Raw genomic sequence first — 15,709 nt, 5'->3', positions numbered from 1 at the left:
TCAAAATCCGACAATGTCCAAAGAATAACGGGAAGAAAATAATCCTAACTTCTTTCTGTGTGTGTGCTTTTTAACTCATTAGAGCCCAAATTTTTATTTTATGAAATTCTTATATTGTCCAATAGTTTTTATTGCAAGAAAAACATAATTACATATGAAATTGAAAATATCACGATTTGTAGTCAAAATATGCATGTATAAAATTAAGTTCTTACTTAAGGACCATGGGAACAAGGAGATCTGAAATATCGCAACTTGCGACCTAAGACTAATATCAAAGTAAAGCATTTCCATCCTACTTTTGAAAATTTCATTAAGCTAAATTATGCATGACTATAGTAGACATAATACATGCATTATAGGTAGCCTAATTGATTTACCATAGTTGTTGTTATGTATCCTTTACAGTGTATGCCGTAGACGCTCACAGTCTCCCATATGAAGTCCCACATTACATTTTACACACTCCTTGCTTACTTTTATCTTACACTCTGCACATTTCCTTTGTTTTCCTCAATCTGTTCTGTCTAGTCGATGTCCTGTACCATCGAATCGTACATCCTGAAGCACTCTCTCTGTCAATTTCTTTACTCGTCCTGGATGTTCTGGTTTTGAAGGTGAGTTCATCTGTAGATAGTACCTGGCAATGGTGCGCTTCAAGTCCAAGAGAGATGTTTGAGTTCCTGAGACGATTTTGATGATTACCCAAGCATTCACTACAGCAGTGTCAACCAAGTTATTGAATAGGTTGAAATACCCTTTTTTTCCTCTCACACCAATCCGTTGTTTTTGGATGAGCCAGTCAACTTGGTCAACACCTCCCATGTACTTGTTATACATGGCAATGAGGTGAGGTTGGGGAAAAAGTTCAAGACGCAGACATCAGCAGGCAAAGTGATGTGCACCGTCTTCTAGGCGTCATCCTCTTGGATTTTTTGAAACCAGGGACAACTGTCAACTTTGACCGTTACGTTGAAACGTTGACCAAACTGAAGTCCCGGATTGCCCGTGTAAGGCCAGAAAAGAGGGAAACATTGTGTTTGCAACACGAAAACGTCAGGCCACACACAAGTTTGAAGATCACGGAATGTGTGACAAAGTTCGCCTGGACGGTGCTGCCTCACCCACCGTATAGCCCCGATCTGGCACCGTCAGACTTCCACTTGTTCGGGCCTCTGAAGGACGCATTACGCGGGCAGCGTTTTCCTGACAACAACACAGTCATCGACGCCGCGAAGAAATGGACCGCCTCGGCAGGCACAGACTTTTACGAGCGAGGCATCAACGCCCTTGCTCATCGCTGGCGAAAGTGCATTGACAATGGTGGTGACTATGTGGAAAAATAAATTCTGAAGCAAAAATGTCCGCTCGTTTTAATTGTGCCACTCCCATCTTCGTAGCTCTTCAACTTTTTGAGTAAAAAAATAGGAGGCATTACTTATGGAACGACCCTCGTGAATATATATATATATATATAAATATATATATATATATATATATATATATATATATATATATATATATATATATATATATATATATATAAACGTTTTCTCATAGCGTCTTCATAGAAAATCCTTTATCCTTAATCCTTAGAAAGTCCTTTTTTAAGGACCAACATTTCTGGTCGTCTAGGCAAACAATGAATACAGAATAAACATTTCAAACATTATACTGGGAAACTACATAAACAAAAGTATAAGATGTATGTGTTTCAGAAAAATCAAGCACCTATTACTGTGTGAATATGAACTTCAAACTTGAGCAAAACATTTTTGCCACTTACCCCCAAAATATTGTTCTTTTTGTTTACATTCCAAGGAAAAGGACTGTAAGTATAAACTATTTTTTTTCCTGTAAGGGAGAGCAATGGTTGTTTTATCATTATCAATACATAAAAAAGATAAATAGAAACGGTTTCTTTTCATAATAGGCTGAAATGTTGTTGGTCCTAAAAAAATGACCATGGGTGTTAACGGGTTAAGGTGGGTAGCATGGCAGCCCAGCTAAGCACCCATTACTCTGCTCAGTGAGGATGCCAAACACTACAAACACTCAGCGTCAATATGCCTATACGCAGAGTTCGATTCCTCTCTGTGTGACTCGCTTTTGACATTCAAGTGTGACTGGAGCAGACCGGAATAATGCAACTGAAACCTCTATATTTAACATGCTGGCACTGACGATTATTACTTGTTTATTTATTGCATGACTGAGTTGAGTGTTATTTAAACTCTCAGATATTAATAAAATTGAAGTGCATGATTGCTTTGCACAAACAATCAGGTATCAAACAGCGATAGTCCTTCAGTACTTTTGCTCATGCACTTACGCCGCCATACGTGAGCGAATGGTTCGAGTGTAAGATTGCCCTGTAACATGAACAAGTGGACTCTGAAAAGTTTGTTTCAACTCTTCCGATGGTCTGCTGTTTTGGACATATCAAATACTTATCAATTTTTTTGTAAGCCTAACATAAAATATCACCAGCAGAAAATCGAGTGCAATACTCTTAAAATTATTTAACTAAACTTAAAGAAAGACAAGAAGCACCAAGACACCATAGAGCATGAGGTGATCAACGTTATGACACAATAATTTAATGTAAAAGCAGGTTTTTAACACTGAACTAACTATTGATTATTACAAAGCATATATTGATACATTTAAATATATTATGCATATACTGAAACATTTTAATGCTGAAATAATTATAAATTCTAACTTTTATATATTTGATACTCACGCCAAAATCTTTGATCAGAATTTTTTGATAATGCACACCGGAAAAAAAATTAAAAAGTATTCTAATTGATGAAAAAAAACCCAGAAAAGTGTACGTAAGAATACAGATTCCTAAAAACAAAGGTAAAAAGTAACAAAGTCGCGAGACAATGGACCCAGGGAGAGAAAAACAAAAACAAAAACGTGAATGTAACAACAAAAGGGGAAAACAAAAGCGAGGAAGCGTTTACGAAGGAAAGTAAAAGCGAAAGAAAAATGGAGACAGGTAGTGGGAGGAGGGAAGTAGCAAAAAGTAATGAAAGGATAAGAGCAGAAGAGAAATGGAAAGAACGAGGGAGGGAGAGGGAACGGAAGGAGGAAGGCAAGGAGGCTGAGGGGTAAGGAAGGAGGAGGAGGAGGAGGAGGAGGAGAAAAAGCATAACAATATTTCACTTCAGAACAAACTGCTAATTCCTGAGGACTGGGCAAGGCTTGGGCGGTGCGGCAGGAGGCGAAAAGGAAAGGAAAAGAAAATGGGGATACCGGAAAGAAAGAAAAAGTAAAAGCCAATGGAAGAGGGAAACGGAAAGATGGCGGGTAAAGAAAAGACAGAAGGAAGGCAATGGACGAAGGAAACGGAGAGATGGAAGGTAAAGAAAAGAAAGAAGGAAGGCAGTGGACGAGGGAAACGGAAAGAGGACAGGTAAAAAATAAATATAGAAAGAATGAAGGCAATGGAAGAGGGAAACTGAAAGAGACCAGGCAAAGAAACGAAAGAAAAGAAAGCACAATCAGAGAATCTACTTTTTAAAGGCGGGTGATCAAAAGACGAAAAGGGGGAAAATAGAGGACAGGAAGTTTATGAAAGACTATCGAGGAAAAATTCAGAGCGGAAGGAGATGATTAATAAAAGGAAGCACGGCCAGGAAGAAGGGAAGGAAGGGCTGGAGTAGTGTGGGAGGTAAAACTGTGAGGCAAAGATTATGGTGGAAAGAAAAACATGGGGAAAGGATTTGTGGAGAGAGTAGAGGGAGGGAGAAAGAATAAGAGACGAGCCAGAGAGAAGAGACGGGAGGGGATGCTGGGGCAGGGGGAGATGGTGGGGGAGCGGGGAAGGGGTGGGAAGAAAAGGAGGTAGGGAAGTGGATAGGTAGAGGAGGGCAGAGGGGGCAGGAGATGAGGGGGAGAGAACAGACGGAAGCAGAAGCCGGGGCAGGGGGAGACGGTGACGGGGAAGAGAATGGAAGAGAAGCAGCAGGTGAAAGTGATTTACGGCTAATGTCTCAGTAAATCGTCCACGAAACAAAGGAAGTGCGCGGGACTAAAAAAACAGAGAAAGTGGCCTAGAAACACTGGACAGAATCACGCAAAATAGGCCCGTCATGCAGTCCTGACAGGGAAAATAATGAAAATCAAATATTGATTTCCTACATTTCCTATTGTTATAAGTTAAATGACGGTGAGGAAAGAAAGAGTAATCCGAAGACTCATGTTATAGACGTAGAGAGAAGTGGGAAGAGAAAAGTACATCCATAGGTAAAGTTTTTCAAATCCTTTTGAAATAAATATATGGATACAGTTGTGTTATATATCTCATTTTCGTTGAAGCAGATAGATAGTATGATAGTATGATAGATAGATAGATAGATAGATAGATAGATAGATAGAGAGAGAGAGAGAGAGAGAGAGAGAGAGAGAGAGAGAGAGAGAGAGAGAGAGAGAGAGAGAGAGAGAGAGAGAGAGAGAGAGAGAGAGAGAGAGAGAGAGAGAGAGAGAGAGAGAGTGAGTCCATAAAACACATTGGGAGCTGAATCGGAGATGGGCCTGGGGAGCGATGGCAACGGCTGTACGCGGCGCAGAGGGAGCGGGGCGTCGGGCCGAGTACCGCCTGGATTCTCTGTACGAGAGAACATTTACTTCATAGATTCAAGGCCGAAGCACCAGCAGCACCGACCCCCTAAACATAACCACTTCCTACACGCCCCAGAAGCAGTAGAACCATCAGCACCACTACCATCCTCACTACCAAGACTACCAGCACTAGCAGCAGCACCACCACCTACCACCACTACCACCACCACCTCCTCCACCATCACAATGACCATCACCAGCACTACTCCCCTCCTCCACCAGCACCACCAGCACCATTAAACCGCTCGCCAACCTCGCTGTAACTGCTCATCTATTTTTTCTGCCGCTATTGTGTGCCTCCTTCCATACACAATACACACACACACACACACACACACATGGCGGAGGCGGATACGGTTACTGCGGCATTAGTCTTCCTTATCGCCGCCGCCGTGGAATTACTGCGCCTTTTGTTCTTTACACAACACGCGCCTTTTGTTGCTTCTCTCGAGTTCATGTTCCGTGATGAGCAACGAGCGGAACGTGTCATGATATTAAGAGTATTTTTCGTGTCAGTAAAAGCTCATGACAGCGGAAATGTGGGCGAGGCGTGAGGGAGGTCAAGGAGGAGGAGGAGGAGGAGGAGGAGGTTCAAGGTCACGATGCCACGGTGCAAGTCTGTGAATAAGTAAAGGAAGTCTGACTTAAATATTCTCTCTCTCTCTCTCTCTCTCTCTCTCTCAAATCGAGGCAGCAGAAGGCATAAAAAAATAAATAACATTAACATAACCGTAAAGCCGAGTTTACAAAGAAACACACACAGACACACACAGCAACATATATTCAATAACCTAATTTCAGTACGGCAGAAACACAATCTCTCTCTCTCTCTCTCTCTCTCTCTCTCTCTCTCTCTAATCCCCTGCAGCACCATGAATGTCACACAAACCACACGTCTTGTATAACCGTGAGGAAAATTACCAGGTGTAGAAGCGTGACCTAGAACACACACACACACACACACACACACACACACACACACACACACTGGTTTCCTCCATTACCTCCTCCTCTCCTCTCTCACCATTTCCTTTTTCCTCTCCACTCACCTCCTTTACACCTGGTCGCTTCCTTTTTCCCTCCCTCTCCCTCTCTCTTCACCCTCCAACACGCTAAGTCCCTCCTCCGTGTCACCCTCTTCCTCTCCCTCATCCTCTGTCTCCGTCTCAATATTCTACCCTTTCTCCTCTCTTCTCCTCCTCTTCATTCACCCTTTCCCTCTTGCTCCTATCTTCTCACACTTCCTCCTTTGTCCTCTTCCTCCACTTCCAGCATCTACACACTTACTCTCTCCTTCCTCTCCCTTTTTCTCTCTCCTGCTTCCTATTGCTCCGCTTCCACCTTCGCCTTACATCAGGTCTCTCCTAAGGGCAAGAGCTCATAAGCGCCGCCCTGTATATATGCAAAGCCCTTTATATACATGCGTATGGACGATAAATTGCTGCATCTGGCCCACTCTGGTATGCATGAAATGGGGAAACACATTGCTAAGGAAGGGGTGATGAGGTGCCGTGTGTGTGTGTGTGTGTGTGTGTTGCGGTTCTGGTAATGATGGGATTCGGGTTTCCACGTCGGCTCGTAATGGCAAGGAAGTTTGATCATTAGTCATGGAGCACATACATTTAGAGGGGGGGAGGAGGAGGAGGAGGTGGAGGAGGAGGAGGAGAATGTTGGAATGCATAAAACTAGGAACAACCAATTTTTTTATATCACACGTTTATATGTGAAAGTTTATTCGTAGCAATATCTACGTTCAACACACACACACACACACACACACACACACACACACACACACACACACACACACACACACACACACACACACACACATTTAATACACTCATAGAATAAAAAAAAACGAAGAAAAAAATAAGAGAATGCGAGAGAGGAGGTGCTGATGGGTGGATAGAATAAAAGAATGCTGCCTAAAAATAATAATAAAAAATAATGATAATAGACGGTCAAGTACCTTGAAGCCTTTTCCAAATTAGCTCCCATAGAGAGCACGGCGCGGGGCCTGAATGGAGCAGCTGCCGCCTAAGACGTTTTATATCAAAAGGCAAATAGATAAAAAGGAAATAAAGGGTGGAGGAGTGAAGAGCGGCGAGGGTCGTGAGGAGAGGGCGGCCTCGAGGCAGGAGAGGCGGCCAAGAGGAGACAAGAGGAGACAAGAGGAAGAGGATGTGACGAAGATCCAGGAGGAGGAGGCGAAGGAGGCGAAGGAGGAGGGGGCGGCCAACCTCTGATGTCGAGAAAAGATGAGAAAGATTAGTTGCTGAACGAGCTGAGGAGGCGAGTAAAGTAGAGAGGAGAGGGGAGGGAGGAGAGAAGAAGAGGAGTAAAATAACAACAAAGCAAAGTTGAATCACGGGACAAAAAGAGAGAGACGACAACGCACACAATAAACAAAAACAAAAAACAAAATCGTACTCGAAAAGAAGGAATACGTTGACAAGAAATAGAATAATACGTAACACTGAAAAAAGAAAAAAAAAAAAGAGCAGGGAGAAAAAAGAAATACAGTGCACAGCCGAGGGTAAAATATAGAGTGTACGCGGACTGTGTAAAGTGACACACAGAAAGAGAGGGAAGGAGAAAGTGAGAGAAAAAGGAAGGGAAAAAGGGATGGGCAATTGGACGGGCAGAGGAGAGGGAGAGCGGGAAGGGAGGAGGCGAGTGGCTTTGATGGGAGTGGAGGCAGGAAAATGATTGACTACCAAATAAAAGAAACAAATGAAGGGAGAGGAAAAAGAGAGAGAGAGAGAGAGAGAGAGAGAGAGAGAGAGAGAGAGAGAGAGAGAGAGAGAGAGAGAGAGAGAGAGAGAGAGAGAGAGAGAGAGAGAGAGAGAGAGGAGGGGGGAGGGAGGCAATGATGAGCGGGAAAGAAGGGGAAACGGTGGAGTTCCAAGTGATGTGACGTTAAACATCCTTGTAACGGACCCCTGAGCATCGCATCCTCCCTAAAACACACACACACACACACACCAGACTTTACATCCCAATTCCTCGCCGTCGTGTGTGTTCCTGTAACGGAGGAAGACCCGAGAGGATTATTTTCCATGCCCGGTCTGTGTTCTGGAGGCCGTTCTGTTTTCAATCCCAGAGCGGTTTTCTGCCACACAACCGCAAGTCTTCTTAATTTCATAAACTTTCCATCAACAAATATGAACCTTCTTTTAGTCGCGACCATCTTCATCGTGCTGGGGCACGGTATTGTCTGTTCGTTCTCGAACCTCAGGAGCCCTCAGCCACCCCATCAACTGTCTTGTGTGTGTGTGTGTGTGTGTGTGTGTGTGTGTGTGTGTTTTGACTAAAGAGAAAGACAGAGTAAAGCACCAACAGGCCCCACTCTCTCTCTCTCTCTCTCTCTCTCTCTCTCACACACACACACACACACAAACACACAGCTTCACCCCGTCAACAAGAAGCCACGGGGGATCCACAAGGGGACGTTCTTGGACCCTGGGTTTTAGTTTTTATGATATGTATGTCGAGGCCTCGTTGACGGAGCTTAGCGGGGCACTCAATATGGAAGGCGTTGAGGGGATGATGCTGAGGTGGTGCGTCTCAGGTGGTCTGCTGTGTGTAGGTGATGAGAAGAGGTACTACTTGGAAGCTGGTGCTGTGAGGGTGGTGGTGGTGGCTGTAGTTCCAGAGATAGATAGATATATAGATCCCTTGTTGACAGTACCGGGGTGGCCGGGCTCCGAGGGCTCCCTGAGGACGAGATCCCTTGCCTCGTCTTGGTGAAGGCAGCACTGGCTGAGTACCGAGAACAATACGAGCAGGCACTGAAAGATTCACCAAATTTGATGGACGGGAAGAGCGATGTTCCTCAAAAAGCAGAACGAACAGAGGAACATAAGGAGATTATGCCCGGCAATATAACGAATGAAGGTTTAGCTAAAGAGAAGAAAGAACAACTTTCTCCACAGGAAAGCACTATTGTGACATCTGTGGAAAAGAAGAATGTTACAGAGAAGGATGATGGACTTCAGAAAGTAGAACGAACAGAGGAAATAAAGGAGATTTTGTCCGGCAATATAACGAATGAAGTTTTAGTAAACCAAAAAGAAGAACAACTTTCTCCACAGGAAAGCACCAAGGTGACATCTGTGGAAAGGAAGAATGTTACAGAAAAGGATGATGGACATCAGAAAGTAGAACGAACAGAGGAAATAAAGGAGATTATGCCCGGCAATATAACGAATGAAGTTTTAGTAAACCAGAAAGAAGAACAACTTTCTCCACAGGAAAGCACTATTGTGACATCTGTGGAAAGGAAGAATGTTACAGAGAAGGATGATGGACATCAGAAAGTAGAACGAACAGAGGAAATAAAGGAGATTATGCCCGGCAATATAACGAATGAAGTTTTAGTAAAACAGAAAGAAGAACAACTTTCTCCACAGGAAAGCACCAAGGTGACATCTGTGGAAAGGAAGAATGTTACAGAAAAGGGTGATAGAAAAGATGTCGAGAAAGAAACTGTAATTCAAAAAGAAGTCGAAAAGAATGTGTGTGATAGCGACATCAAAGAGGTTCGTAACGAAAAACATCTTAATGAAACAATTGAAGACTTGAAACACCAAGTTGATGATGTGAAAAACAAGATTAAGGAAGAAAAAGCAAAGGCTGAAGAAACAAATCCTACGCGTAGCCTATGCGTCGTAAAAGAACCAAGTGCTGCCCCTATCATTCAAGATGGTAAAGTCGTTGAAAAGATAGTCCCTGCTGTGACGCCAGCGAAGGTTGCTGAAAAGATCCATCCCACGATGACGGAAGGAAAAGTCCCCGTTGTGACAAAAGAGAAGGTTGTTGAGCAGGCTGCCCCTTCGGTGACAGAGGAGATCGTAAGCATCTCTAAGGAGCAAGAAAAAGTCCCTGTTATGGCAGAAGAGAAGAAGGTTATTGAAAAGATTATCCCCTCGGTGACAGAAGGAAAAGTCCCGGTAGTCCCTCAACAGGAGGTTGTTGAAAAAGTTGCCCCATCGCCGACAGAAGAAAAAGTTCCTGTTGTGACTCAAGAAAGAGCTATTGAGCAGAATGCCCCACAAGAAAGGGTTATTGAACAGGCTGCCCCACAAGAAAGGGTTATTGAACAGGCTGCCCCACAAGAAAGGGTTATTGAAAAGGCTGCCCCACAAGAAAGGGTTATTGAACAGGCTGCCCCACAAGAAAGGGTTATTGAAAAGGCTGCCCCACAAGAAAGGGTTATTGAAAAGGCTGCCCCACAAGAAAGGGTTATTGAACAGGCTGCCCCACAAGAAAGGGTTATTGAACAGGCTGCCCCACAAGAAAGGGTTATTGAAAAGGCTGCCCCACAAGAAAGGGTTATTGAACAGGCTGCCCCACAAGAAAGGGTTATTGAAAAGGCTGCCCCACAAGAAAGGGTTATTGAAAAGGCTGCCCCACAAGAAAGGGTTATTGAACAGGCTGCCCCACAAGAAAGAGCTATTGAACAGGCTGCCCCACAAGAAAGGGTTATTGAACAGGCTGCCCCACAAGAAAGGGTTATTGAAAAGGCTGCCCCACAAGAAAGGGTTATTGAAAAGGCTGCCCCACAAGAAAGGGCTGCTGAACAGGCTGCCCCTACGGCGACAGAAGAGTTTGTCACTGTTTCTAAAGAGAAAGAAGTCCCTGTTGTAACAGAGGAAAAGGTTCCAGTTGTGACAAATCAGACAGTTGTTGAAAAGATTCCCCCCACGGTGACGGAAGGAAAAGTCCCCGTTGTTAATGAAGAGAAAATTATTGAAAAGGTTGTGCCCTCGGTGACGGAAGGAAAACTCCCCGTTGTGACAAAAGAGAAGGTTATTGAACAGGCTGCCCCTACGGCGACAGAAGAGATTGTCACTGTTTCTAAAGAGAAAGAAGAAGTCCCTGTTGTAACAACGGTGACGGAAGGAAAAGTCCCCGTTGTGACAAAAGAGAAGGTTGTTGAGCAGGCTGCCCCTTCGGTGACAGAGGAGATCGTAAGTGTCTCTAAGGAGCAAGAAGTCCCTGTTGTGGCAGAAGAGAAGAAGGTTATTGAAAAGATTCACCCTACGATGACGGAAGGAAAAGTCCCGGTAGTCCCTCAACAGGAGGTTGTTGGAATAGTTGCCCCTTCACCGACAGAAGAAAAAGTTCATGTTGTGACACAAGAAAGGGCTATTGAACAGGCTGCCCCTCCGGCGACAAACGAGGTTGTCACTGTTTCTAAAGAGAAAGAAGAAGTCCCTGTTGTTGTAACAGAGGAAAAGGTTCCCGTTGTGATAAATCAGACAGTTGTTGAAAAGATTAATTCTACGGTGACAGAAGGAAAAGTCCTGGTAGTCCCTCAACAGGAGGTTGTTGAAAAAGTTGCCCCATCGCCGACAGAAGAAAAAGTTCCTGTTGTGACACCAGAAAGAGCTATTGAGCAGAATGCCCCACAAGAAAGGGTTATTGAACAGGCTGCCCCTACGGCGACAGAAGAGATTGCCACTGTTTCTAAAGAGAAAGAAGAAGTCCCTGTTGTTGTAACAGAGGAAAAGGTTCCCGTTGTGACAAATGAGACAGTTATTGAAAAGATTACTCCTTCCGTAACAGAAGAAAAAGATGTCAATCAACGAAAGGTTGTTTCTTACGAAGATGCTACAGAAAATCAGGAAAATCAAGTTACTGGAGATGAGGAAACGGACAAAACTGAATTGAAGTTTATCGTCACCATACAAGAGAGAATAGTCCGTGAACAGACAGTCTCGATCATACCCGTGATGGACAAGGGCGCCAACAAAAGACCGAACAGAAAGTTGGTGAAAAAAGAAATGAGAAGAGTAGCGAAGAAGGTGGGCCGCGCTGTGCTTGAAGAACTATCCAAGGAACACAGCACAGCGGGGGAGGGCCAGTAGCAGAAGCTGTAACCAGTGTGAGGGGATAGGCTGCCACTTTCCACCAAACCGACAGTCACCACCACCAAAATGTCCCCTCACCACCCAGCTGCTTGCGATGCGATCCCAAAACTAAATTCCCTAAGAAAGTGTTCCTTATTTACTTGTCTTTTCTTATTCCGTGTCTATCTATCTTACTATCTGTACATTGTTGTATAAACACTCTCTCTCTCTCTCTCTACTTAACTATCTATCTTTGTGTGTGTGTGTGTGTGTGTGTGTGTGTGTGTGTGTGTGGCGGCCATGTGGTGTTTATCAAGGTGCGTCCTGGCGTCACGTACCTGTGTTTATCTCATGCAAAGGTGTGTGTGTGTGTGCGTGTGTGTGTGTGTGTGTTTGTGTCTGTGTGTGAAGTTATTGTTTGCTTAAATATTTGTTTATTTTCTTGCTGATAGGTTTTTTTCGTTGTTTATCCTCCCTCCTTGAGCATGAATGGAGGAGGAGGGGGAGGAGGAGGAAGAGGAGAAGGAGGAAGAGGAGGAGAAGAAGAAGAAAAAGAAGAAGAAGAGTGAAGGATTATCAGTATTATGTTTCTTCTTTTTGTTCCTCTTCTTTTTCTGGTTCCTCTACTTCGTCTTCTGCTACTTCTTCTTCTTCTTTTTCTTCTTCTTCTTTTTCTTCTTCTACTTCTACTTCATTTTCTTTTACTTCTTCTTTTTCTTCTTCTACTTCTACTTCATTTTCTCTTAGTTCTTTTTCTTCTTCTTCTTCTTCTTCTTCTTCTTATTATTATTATTATCATCATCACCGTCATCCTTATGTTTATCGTTACTGTTGCTATTATTATCATTACTATTTCACATGTAACAAGTCTTTATACAATTACTTTTTTCATGGTATTATTCTGTTACATTTTTTTACGGGAAACAAAACAGAGGAACAGAACAATTGAATTCCTGTTGGTGAGAATGTGGTGATGCCTCGCCTATCATAATTTCCCTCCTCTCTCTCTCTCTCTCTACTCACCTGACATTAGCATTGGAATCCGGCTTAAGGGTAGCTGTAGGCCTGGCCAGGCAGCTCCAGTTATCAGTAATATATGATGTGGAGCTTATCGTGAAATGCTGAACGTCACTGATGACTGATGACAGCTTGTTGAGTGCACCGCCAAACATATCATATGATTTTAACCGTAACAATGACTGTACATCACGGAGATAGCAAGAACTGGAACAAAACAAGAAAGAAACAGAAGGGCAGATGATGCTTGGCTTCATACTATCAAAACTTCTGAGAACGAAAAAAGTTTATAAAATCTTTTTTTTTTTTCAACGAAGTCGACAAGACGCAAAGAAGAAAGGTCACTCTAAAAATATCCTTAATACCAATGCATTCTAGGACCGTGCAAGCTGCTCACGGCAACTCCTCAAACCAATACGTAGCAATTTCCATTCTTTAAGAAACTAAAACATTTCTGCCTCGCCCCTTTCTTCTCTGCTTTCAATCTCCGGAAGAATTTAAAAACAAACTTTTGAGACTGTAAAGAACGGAAGGGAATGATAATGACAGCTTGCCACACGCAAAGTGAAAATTTTCAGGTTAACAACAGATAAATACACTGAAATAACAACGGTCTGGCAGGTAATGCCAGAAAGTGGAAAAAAACTCAAAAAATAATTGCAGAATAACTTGCTTTCTGCAAACTCTTTGGCAATCAGTAGAAAGATAAGATTCACGAGGTGCAAGATTGCGAGACAGCAAGTTGAGTGGCGATAAATTAGGAAGGAAGGCATGTTACGAGGCTTACGTGGTATTTTCTAAGACGTATATCAAGAGTATTACGGAGGTTTGAACGCAATGTTGCGAAAAAAATCATATAATTTTTAGTTTAGGATAAATTATTTTACCGACACGGTGTGCTGCAGATTGTGGTGCAGTAGTCACGTAGTTATAGCAAATAAAAAAACAAAAACAAAATAACAAAAGATAGAAATACATTAACTTGCTATTCTCGCCATAAACTTATTTGTGAATAGATTACAGTTTTTGTAAATTCGAGTTCCTTTTCCGGCCTTATCCAAAAACATAATAATAATGAAACTCAGCGGAAGAATGCTTAACAAGGACAAAGCAATAAAATAAGAAAAAGCACAACCCACAGACCTGAACGAAGGAGATATATGCAAACCGAAATCCCGCGCACGAAGCAAGGCGTAAAAGTGAGTGACCGGACGAGGACGAAATGTAAAACGTGAACGACTGTGACGGACGAGAGGAAGGAAGGAAGGAAGGGAGGAGGGAAGGAAGGAGGGAAGGGGGAACAAAAAGACCGATGGCAATACATATGAGGTAAAGGAGTGATTGCAGGAGAGAAGCAGACAAATAAAAGACAAAAGGAAGGAAGGAAAGAAGGAAGGAAGGAAGGAAGGAAGGAAGGGGGAACAAAAAGATCGATGGCAATACATATGAGGTAAAGACGTGATAGCAGGAGAGGAGCAGACAAACAAAAGACAGAACTAAGGAAGGAAAAAAAGGAAAAAAAAGATATCAAGAAGAAAATAAGAAAGAAAGAGGTAAGGAGAGGACAGGAAATATGAAAGGAAGACGAAAGACAAAGACCGGTCGATGAATGCAAAGTGATTGAATCCAAAGGGATTAACCCACCAAGGGGCTCGAACTAAGGTCCTTTCTGAAACGGGGCAACGGAATTTCTCGCGGCCGACTTCCTGAATGACTGACGAAAAGGCGACGGGTTGAGGGCGAACGGTTTAGTCACAAATTCACCCCACCCTTCCTGGATTTATACCGAGCCGAGCATCGGAAACTGTTGTCATGGATCGTGGAGGAGGAGAGGGAGGAGAACAAGGAGAGAGAATACGAGGATGAGGATGTGGCTGAGGAAGGTGAAACATAAAAGTAATAGATGAAATTTTGAGTCTAGGAGGACGTTAAATAAATGAATGCCGACTGAGAGAGGAAGAAAGGATTGAGGAGAAAGTGAAAGAGTAAGAAGAAAAGGGTAAAGAGATGTATTAGAGAAAAAAAGATAAAGAGGAAAAGGAAGGAAAAGGAGGAGGAGAGGGAGAAGGAGAAGGAGTAAGAAGAGGAAAAGTAGGAGGCGAGGGTATGACATAACTGAATTAAAGGAAGCATCTGTATCAAGGAGAGAAATGCGAAGACTACCGCCACTGCCTTGATATTCCACCACCACCGTCGCCACCACCACCATCACCACCACAACCACCACCACTACCACAACTACCAACACCACTACTGCCACAACGATCATTAAACAGCGGGAAATCATACGGCACCATCGCCACAAACAAGGACAACAATATCTTCTTCACCATAACCACTGTCATCATCACCATCACCACTACCACCGACAGCGCTTCTAGTACTCGTATCTTCATCTCAGGATTGCAAGTCGTGGATTGGAGGAGAGAAACTGGGGAAAGAGGAAAGGATGGGAGAGGGTGAGGACGATCGAGGCAGGTGTACAGGAAAGGTGGAGATAGATAGATAGATAGATAAGTGAATAAATAAATAGATAGAGAATGAAAAAACAGCGACAACAGTGAATTACGATGTAAATTCAAATTCCCCCAAAATGTTTAAAATTTGTTCACGGTAAATCACCGGAGGAAAACTCTGCGGCGAAACGTACTCGTGTTTGAATTACATATATATATGGCTTACTGATAGGATCCCCTGCCTTTTATTCCTACGCTGACAACAGTCCGCCCACCATTTGCCTTTTTTTTTATAATTGAGGTAACAGACATGGCAAAAATATCTCACATAACATTGCCATTACCATTAAGGCATACAGTTGATTTGTCTGTATTAATTCAACATTTTAAGACATATTATGAAATTCATCCTAATATAGAAATACGAAAATGCTGAATCTAAACTCACTGGAAATCAAATGCAAATTTTTTATTCATATTCTGAAAGCGAGTGAACGGTATATGCATGCTTCCGACTCCACTCTCTCTCTCTCTCTCGTTAATGGTCTTCCAATATATTATGCTTTTTATTCCTGTGCCTCGTAATTTTCTTATTCCTTCACACATTCCTCCTCTTTCTCCTCCTCCTTCTCCTCTACCTCCTCCTTCTTCTTCTCCCTCCCTCTCGCCCTCCTCTTTCTCCTCCTCCTCCTCCTCGCGGTCCTCCACTTCTACTCTATTACGTTTTGCAGTAAATCGTGGGGT

At 43.1% G+C, this 15,709-nt stretch overlaps 1 protein-coding gene across 8 annotated transcripts; it reads left to right on the top strand.

Moving 5' to 3' along the window:
• Window positions 1–7,947: 7,947 nt before the first annotated feature.
• Window positions 7,948–11,657, top strand: LOC127005982 (titin-like). 8 transcript variants are annotated; one of them, XM_050875464.1, is made up of 3 exons: window positions 7,948–10,001; window positions 10,449–10,724; window positions 10,968–11,657. In XM_050875464.1, the coding sequence occupies exons 1-3, from the start codon at window positions 8,451–8,453 to the stop codon at window positions 11,508–11,510; spliced, it is 2,370 nt and encodes a 789-aa protein (XP_050731421.1). In that variant the 5' UTR covers window positions 7,948–8,450; the 3' UTR covers window positions 11,511–11,657. The 8 variants fall into 8 exon arrangements, with proteins under 8 accessions (XP_050731421.1, XP_050731415.1, XP_050731414.1 ...); XM_050875465.1 differs by having other exon boundaries at window positions 7,951–10,001; window positions 10,449–10,880; window positions 11,154–11,657; XM_050875458.1 differs by having other exon boundaries at window positions 7,948–9,971; window positions 10,449–11,657.
• The last annotated feature ends 4,052 nt before the right edge of the window (window positions 11,658–15,709 follow it).

The sequence above is a fragment of the Eriocheir sinensis genome, chromosome 31, assembly GCF_024679095.1.
Source record: "Eriocheir sinensis breed Jianghai 21 chromosome 31, ASM2467909v1, whole genome shotgun sequence".
Taxonomy (NCBI): Eukaryota; Metazoa; Arthropoda; class Malacostraca; order Decapoda; family Varunidae; genus Eriocheir; species Eriocheir sinensis.
The sequence above is the reverse complement of the archived record's forward strand: the minus strand, read 5'-3'. Positions and strand labels throughout refer to the sequence as shown.